The following is an 8,228-nucleotide window of genomic DNA, read 5'->3' on the forward strand; positions in this document are numbered from 1 at the left end:
TGTGTGTGTGTGTGTGTGTGTGTGACCTGAGCAGCAGCCGTGCCTCGGGTCCCGGGCCGAGTCGGCCAGCAGCCTCTCGGCGGCGTCCTCGCTCTCCACCAGCAGGGCGGTCAGCGGCGTGACGAAGCTGTGCTGCAGGGCCAGCTCTGTGATCTGCTTGGTGATTTTTCTCTTTTTTCCCACTGTGGTAACCACAGACCTGCAGGGGGAGCCAGAGAGCAGCTGGTCCAGACAGGTAACCACCAGAATATTTGGAAAATCAAAAGCATGCTGTGTCATTGTGCAGAGAGGTGACGGCGTCTGGTTTGACCCTGGAGGTCAGGGTTCAGGTCTCAACCAGCTGCTGGACAGATGGACTCACATTAACTCTACATCACTGAAAGGTTCACTGGTTGGTTCTTTAGATCCAGCTCGGCTAACCTCAGTCTGGCGGCCATCTTGATTCCAGACCAAAGAGGATTTCTCCTTCAACCCTTCCAAACAGGCATACAGGCTCAGGGTCATGACCTTTAACCTTTAACCTGAATGAGGAATGAGTTGAGGGTGTTTTCATATATATTTACAGGGACAGTCGTGTTGTGACTGGATGCTGGTTGTTATCAGGTTTTTTTATTTGCTTTTTTGAAGAAGATAAAGAGGAACTATAATGCAAAATTCACATTTTGCACATTTTTGTACTTTCATTTGAGTTTCTACCGTTTCTGAAAAAGATGATGCATGACGTCTGGAAAATGAGCCGTTTTAAAAACCTTCACTATGTAACATCACAAGTCAGCAGGCAGTGCCCGTTACCAAGCAACCCCATTGAAGCCCAGCCCGTTGCCTAGCAACACAAGAGGAGTTCCAGCATGTTTGGTCAGCTGGCTTTTCCACTTCCCACCCAGAAACCACCTACTGCGTTCTGGTCGGCTGCGTAAATGTTCCTGATTACACAGCCAGCCCTCGGCTGTTCCAGGTGACCCAGAGTATCCGTGTGAACATGTGGTGCTGTGGGCCTCACCGCTCCCTGATCAGCTGTTTGATGGTGAGGTAAGCCCACATCTGCCTGGCAAAGCCAGTGAAGGAGTGCTGCTGCTTGGCCAGCTCCAGGTCCAGCTCCGTGATGTCAGTCTCCGTCTCCAGGTTGAGCTGCAGGCTGGCCTGCAGGACAGGCAGGCAGAGACATGGACACGGACGTCAGCAGGCGTCCAGAGCCTCAGTGACGTCTCGGGGCGTTGCACTCACAGCTGAAGCAGAGGTGAAGCTGGTCAGCGTGTTGCTGTCTGACAGCTGCACCTTCCCGGCCACCACCAGCTCCGAGCCGCCAAAGAACTTATCGAAGTGGCTCTGGGTGACGTCGGTCACCGCTCCCTCTGGGAAATGGACGGTGACCTTCTTCAGCAGGGGGGACGACACCTGGCTGTAAAAGGCCTGCAGAGACAGGGGAAGACAGGGGCAAGACTTTTTAAACGTCAAAGGTTAGATTCTGATCTTTGGTTTATATTGAACTGTAGCTTTGAGTGGGTTGGTAACGTCTGTGGGTTCAGCAGCTACTTCCTGCTAATGATGGTGAGGCATTGCTTAAGCAGGTGTCATGTAATGAACCGTCTAACCCGGATCTGCTCAGCTGCGTCGTGATTGGCGTAGATCCTCTGGGCCACGCCCCTGTTCTCCATGGCGATGCGCTCCAGGAAGTCGTAGTCGACGTCGAAGCCGATGCCCAGCGAGAAGAGAGACAGCTCCTCCGTCATCACTCGCTTCACGTTCTTCTGGATCTTACTGAGCTTGATCTCTCCTGCAGGGAGTCCATGTTGGATCAGAACCTGCTGCCTGAGGTTTACGGCTCTTCGGTTCCAGTGGTCTCCTACCTACGGTGGGGTCTCCGTCAGACACCAGGATGATCATGGAGACGGAGCGCGGGTCGACGAAGCCCTGGCTGTTCGCCCTGACCAGCATTTGAGCGGCTCGGATCAGCGCCTCGTTGATGTTGGTGCCTGTCAGGAACACGGTCAGCTGTTATGGGAGCGGCTCCTGGCCCGGCGCCGGGTCACACTCTACCTCTCTACCTCCGGTGGGTTTGATGTTCTGGACGTATCGCTTGGCGTCGGCCACCTGCAGAGGAGAGGCGGGAAGCAGCTCCTCGCTCCAGCAGCGCACGTTGTGGTTGAAGTCGATGATACTGAAGCGGTCTTCCATCTTCAGGTCGTCCAGAATCGCCTTCATGGCTTCCACCGTCTACAGCAGAACCACGAAGCTCAGTGCATTCTGGGAAACGGCCACACGGTGGCAGCGTTCCACACAAACGGGAAGAAAGAACTTTAGAGGTCAACAGAGGTCACTTACTTGCTTCATCTTGACCCCCCACATGGAGCCGCTGACGTCGATGACGAAAACGATGTTTTTCGGAAGAGGAGAGAGGTTTGAAGGAGCGAAGAAATGAACAAAATAAAGATCTGACACCTGAAACAGAGAGTCATCATCATAATCATCTCTGCTTATGTTTGAGGAAGTGGATGCTGTTTCCTGCTGGGGGTCAAAGTTCACCTGCAGCTCCCCCGCGTTGCTGTCTCTGGTCACGTCGTATTTGACAGAGAAGATGCCGTCGATGGCGCTGCCGGAGCAATTCTCACATTTTCTCTGCTGATGCAAATTTGGCTTGAAGACAACATGAGCCTGAGCAAAAATGTAAAAATTATTATTTATGATACGTGCATGAAACAATCCATTTAGTTCAAAATGTATAATTATGTATTGCAGCTTTAGCCTTAAATGCATAAAATATATGATGTTAGTTCATGTTATTAATAGTAGTTAATAACTATTTCTATACTTAGACATGCAATAAATGCATCATAATTCATAAAACCATAAAATTATTATTAATAACATAATTAATGTTTCCAAACATGTTCCCTGTTTTATTTTAACTTTATTAACCATAAGTCTATGCTAAATATTGACTTAAATATTTTATAAATATGTTAAAAATCAAAACATTTACATTTAATTATTTAAATGTATCAAAATTAAAACAAACTTGAAAAACTTCAGTGTCTGAATAAGATGAATAAATAAACACGTCACCAGAAACTATTGATCAGGAAAAATTATTTCAGATCAACGAATTAATAAAAAACTAATTTTACTGATGAGACCAAAATCATCTGGATGGTTTAAGATCTGAGTTTCAAAATAATCTGGTGGGGATGAAAGACAGAGAGCATTATTATTATTATTATTATTATTATTATTATTATTATTAATGTTATTATTATTATTATTATTGTTATTATTATTATTGTTATTATTATTATTATTGTTATTATTGTTATTGTTATTATTATTATTAGTATTATTGTTATTATTATTATTATTGTTATTATTGTTATTGTTANTTATTATTATTATTAGTATTATTGTTATTATTATTATATTATTATTATTATTATTATTATTATTATTATTATTGTTATTAATATTATTATTATTATTGTTATTAATATTATTAGTATTATTGTTATTATTATTATTATTATTATTGTTATTAATATTATTAGTATTATTATTATTATTATTGTTATTAATATTATTATTATTGTTATTATTATTGTTATTATTATTATTAGTTATTATTGTTATTGTTATTGTTATTATTATTATTGTTATTAATATTATTATTATTATTATTATTGTTAATAATATTATTATTATTATTGTTATTATTATTAATATTATTGTTGTTGTTATTATTATTATTATTGTTATTATTATTATTAATATTGTTGTTATTATTATTATTATTATTGTTAATAATAATAATAATAATAATAATATTACTATTATTATTATTAATAATAGTAATATTATTATTAATAATAATAATATTACTATTATTATTAATGTTATGATTGTTGTTATTATTATTATTATTCATATTATTAATAATATGAATAATAATAATAATTAATAATAATAATAATAATAGTATTATTATTGTTATATTATTATTATTATTATTATTATTATTATTATTAATATGATTATGATGATGATGATTATTAGTAGTAGTACTATAGTAGTGGTATTCTCCAGGTTACCTTGTCTTTCGTTGCTGTGACTTGGATCACATTTACAAATCTCTCTCCCAGAGTGTTTGGCGTTTCCAGCTTTGAAATTCCCTTCGGCTCATAGATGTAGACGTCCACCTGGGCAGGTGTGGGGTCAGAGGTCAGAAGTCAGCAGAAAGGTCAGAGTCGGGCGCGGGTCTCTCACCTGGAAGTGCGGTACCGGCCGCCCGGGCTGCAGGAACAGGTTGTGCTGGTACACGCCCAGCCGGCGCTCCATCATCTCCTGGTAGTGCAGCTCGAAGGCGACGCTGCTGCCCGGCGGGACGTGGACCTCCGTGGTGAAGGTCTCCAGGTCCTGGGCGTTGGTCCTCACGATGCCCGCCGCCTTGTTCCTGGAGCTGGCCTGGGCGTACAGCCGCCGGGCCAGCGCCTTCTCCTTCACCGAGCCCACGAACGTGATGCCGTTCACGTTCCTGCAGAAGGAGGAGGAGAAGAAGCAGTTGGCCTCCCGTCTGTGCGCCGTCAGAGGACGCGCCGTCAGAGGACGCGCCGTCAGAAGACGCGCCGTCGGAGGACGCGCCGTCAGAAGACGCGCCGTCAGAAGACGCGCCGTCAGAAGACGCGCCGTCGGTCTCACATGGTGAAGTTGGAGATGAACGCCCGTTTGGGGATCTGGACGTTGAAGCCGATGCTCTGAGCTCTGGAGCCGGAGTTCAGCACCGAGCTGCGGACCGAGGTGTGGGCGAAGCGGGACGTGATGCGGCTCTCCACCCGATAACTGTTCACCGTGATGTCATCGCCCCGCACGGCCTGCGGGCGCGCAGCGGAGACGGCGGACCGACAACAAACAAACCAAAACAAGAAACTTTAAAACAGGAAACACAAAAATGTAATTAAAACTAAAAAAAAGTTCAAGAAAATAAGGAAAAATGAACATTAACAATTAATATTAAAAAATAAAAATATTATAATGTGAAACAAACCGGAGCCTAAAACATAACGACCAATCAGAACCTCAGAACCTCGGGTTGCCTAGCAACAGATGATTCAGGAGAAACGCCAGTTTCTGACCAGATTCCAGGATCTTGAAGGGAACTGGACTCAAGACGTTCAGAACCGAACCAGAACCACGAGGGCTCGAAACGGTCAGCAGGTCATCAGAACGGAACCAGAACCTCGGGTCGGCCAAACCAGGTGGACCGAGACACACGTCCAGATTTCCCAGAAGGCTTTGGGATCATCCAGAACCGAGTCGAGCCGAAGCGTCTTCTCTGCTCTGAGGAGGCGTGACCTCTGACCTTAACCACACAGGGCAGTTCTCTGGATGTTGTTGCGGGTTTTTTGGTGACCTTTCGGATGGGTCGGCGCTGACCTCTAGGCAGTGGCGGAGCCAGAGGGGGGGCCAGGGGGGCCAGTGCCCCCCCTGTCATCTGATTGGCCCCCCTAGTGGCCCCCCCAGATTATTGACATGTAACCGCACCAGGTTATTCCTGTACATTATTTGGAATCATTCTAAGCCAACCTAATATCTAAAGAAGAAAAACAATAATAAATATATCAAAAGAAAATGTATAAAACTTTATATAAGTTAATGTGACATAAATAAATAGATTTTTATCAGGTGTGATACCAGCCTCCTTTATACTCATAACAACAAGCTGATATTCTTCTCCTGGGTGTTTCAGTTGCTGCGCTGTGGTGCAATTCAAAGGCTAAAGCACTTCATACCTGGTGGTTGTAAAACACCAATAAGTTATTTATTGATCCTCCGCAAAAAAGAGAAAAAAACGAAGAGGGCCGACAATGTTCATAGTTTGGATCAGAGGTTGCGCTACAGTTTTTTTCGTTGTCCGTCAAAGAAAAAAAGAATTTTATTTCCAATTTGTAGTCATCAAACGAAACATTTATTATTTCTCTGCTAGAACGTTTTTGAAATCAGGTAACATTTCACGAAATTATGTGATTAGAAGACGACAGAACTCTGATCGTTTCCTGATCCCTCATCACTTCTCTCAGCGGGAGAAAAACCAGCAGAAGCGGATCAGCTGCTGGACGCTCCAAAGCCTCTGGTCCGTTAAAGCGAGCAGATCAGAGATGATTCTCTGACAGATATTGTTCTTAGTCTGATTAATAATGATTAATAATGAGCTCCACGATGTTCTCTGTGCGTAAAGTTGAAACTGTCTGCGCACCAAGTGGTCAGCTGATCACAGTCTGGACAGAAACCAGGAACTGCTCTCTGTTCTCATCAAGACGAGGCTGAGGAGGGAATCTGACATATTAACTCAGTTTTTACTGGTTTTGTTTTTAAAACACCATTAACTAAGCAGTGTAACTATATATTGTATATTTGGCGTTTGTCATGTCATGCGTGATTAATTGGAGCGTAACTGTGGAGCATTTAAGCGCATTTATCGCCCAGCGCTCTGCGCTTGTTTCTAACGGATCTGCACTTTAATTTCTTTCCTCTCTCAACAGTCAGCTGTTATTCCTCTACATAAACTACAATAAGTAGATTATAACATTCTCTTTAGGTTTTCTCTGTGTGCTGCAAACTCATTAAATGTAAACTCATTAGAAGCCGAACCACCATCAGGCAAATAATTCTGGTCCGACCCGAAATATTGTTACCTGTCAAATGACCTGTCCAATCAGAGCTTCCTAACCAAGGTGTCCATAACTCTTCAACACGCTGTCAGCTCCCGGTCCGAAAGACGCATTTAGTTCAGTGTCCATGAGATGATATTCAGAACTTTAAAACTTTAAAAGTCTAACTCCGCCACTGCCTCTAGGGGTCGCTTCACGTTTTCTCCCTGTGGTTCTCTGGAGCCACAGGGAATCTGATTGGTTCCTGCCTGGATCCACTTCCTGTTAAGCTGATGGAGAACAGGTGTGGCAGTGATCAGGCGTGAGGCTGAACCCAGGTGTGATCAACCACACCTCCACCACGCTGCTCCACCAGCAGGGGGCGATCCCGTTCTCACACAGGATCATGTTTAAGAAAAACTTTTACTTAAATCAGCCTTTGGTGTTTCTTTGTCTTTAAATAATGAGTGACAAACATGCAAAAACTAGGAAGTCAGGAAAGAGGAAACACTTTTCACACCAAAGTTAGCATGGTGTTGGCAGCGTCATGCTGTGGGCCAGTGGCTGCCAGTGGTTCTGAGACGCTGGATTAAATCATGAAGACGACGGGAAACACAAACATTCTGGGTTTAAACCAGACAACCCACATGTAGGGTTCTGGTACGGATCCAACAGCAGGACTAGACGCTCCTGGAAAGTCCTGGAAGGTTTTGGAAAGTCCTGGAAGGTTGTAGAAGGTTCTGGAGAGTTCTGGAGCTCACTAAGGCTTAACGCAGAACTGCTGGGGTTGAATGTGGCCGACCCCCAGCGGGTCAGCGCCCTGCCTGCCACGAGGAACTCCTCAAACAGTCGGATATTGATTACTAGATAAGGCTCAACTCTGCCACAGTGTTCGGCTCTTTACCTCAAAGGTCTGGTCTTCCTCGCTGGTCAGCAGGGCTCTCTGGAACCAACAAACAACACAACATGAGTCAGCAGCAGGCGGCTCCCAGCGGCCCACTGGGTTCGGATCAGAACCGAGGAACGAACCTTCTGCCTTTCCTGAGGAAGGTCGACTCCAGGCTGACGGACGAAACCAAGAACGAAAACTCAGACAAATATCAGAAGAAAAACTGAAAACTGATTTTTATGAGTTGAAATGATAAAATAACAATGATTCTGTTTAATTTGATAAAAATGATATTTTGTCTGCAGACGAACAAACGGAACCAGAAAAACGAACTTTTAGTTTCACCTGATTCTGATTCTCTGAGTCTGAAGGAAAATTTTACTTTTTTCTGTTTCTGGATCATTTTTTCAAAACAAAAAAGTTTAACGGAAGAAAACAATAAATTATTATATTTCAACTGAAGTGTGTCGGTTTCAGAAAATGTGATAAAATTAAGAATTATGTATATTTCAGAACTGATGGAGCATCAAGCAGTTATTATTCATGTTCATTATTCATCCCACCCAGCTCTACATCACCTGGTTCTACATCACCTGGTTCTACACCACCCAGCTCTACATCACCTGGTTCTACACCACCGACTTCTACACCACCCAGTTCTACACCACCCAGTTCTACACCACCCAGATCTACATCACCCAGCTCTA

General features: G+C 43.5%; 1 protein-coding gene across 1 annotated transcript in view; it reads right to left on the reverse strand.

Moving 5' to 3' along the window:
* itih2 (inter-alpha-trypsin inhibitor heavy chain 2) overlaps positions 1–8,228 on the reverse strand; it is an 18,513-nt gene that overhangs the window by 8,652 nt on the left and 1,633 nt on the right. Inside the window, exons 2-14 of the mRNA XM_008401628.2 lie at positions 7,662–7,694; positions 7,537–7,575; positions 4,684–4,856; positions 4,252–4,519; positions 4,077–4,184; positions 2,524–2,652; positions 2,323–2,439; positions 2,046–2,214; positions 1,848–1,973; positions 1,593–1,774; positions 1,225–1,410; positions 1,001–1,140; positions 27–199 (exon numbers count right to left, since the gene is read on the reverse strand). Coding sequence (XP_008399850.1) covers positions 27–199; positions 1,001–1,140; positions 1,225–1,410; positions 1,593–1,774; positions 1,848–1,973; positions 2,046–2,214; positions 2,323–2,439; positions 2,524–2,652; positions 4,077–4,184; positions 4,252–4,519; positions 4,684–4,856; positions 7,537–7,575; positions 7,662–7,694 — 1,843 coding nt within the window. The remainder of the gene's footprint in view (positions 1–26; positions 200–1,000; positions 1,141–1,224; positions 1,411–1,592; positions 1,775–1,847; positions 1,974–2,045; positions 2,215–2,322; positions 2,440–2,523; positions 2,653–4,076; positions 4,185–4,251; positions 4,520–4,683; positions 4,857–7,536; positions 7,576–7,661; positions 7,695–8,228) is intronic.

This window comes from Poecilia reticulata, unplaced genomic scaffold (assembly GCF_000633615.1).
Source record: "Poecilia reticulata strain Guanapo unplaced genomic scaffold, Guppy_female_1.0+MT scaffold_125, whole genome shotgun sequence".
NCBI classification, from domain to species: domain Eukaryota; kingdom Metazoa; phylum Chordata; class Actinopteri; order Cyprinodontiformes; family Poeciliidae; genus Poecilia; species Poecilia reticulata.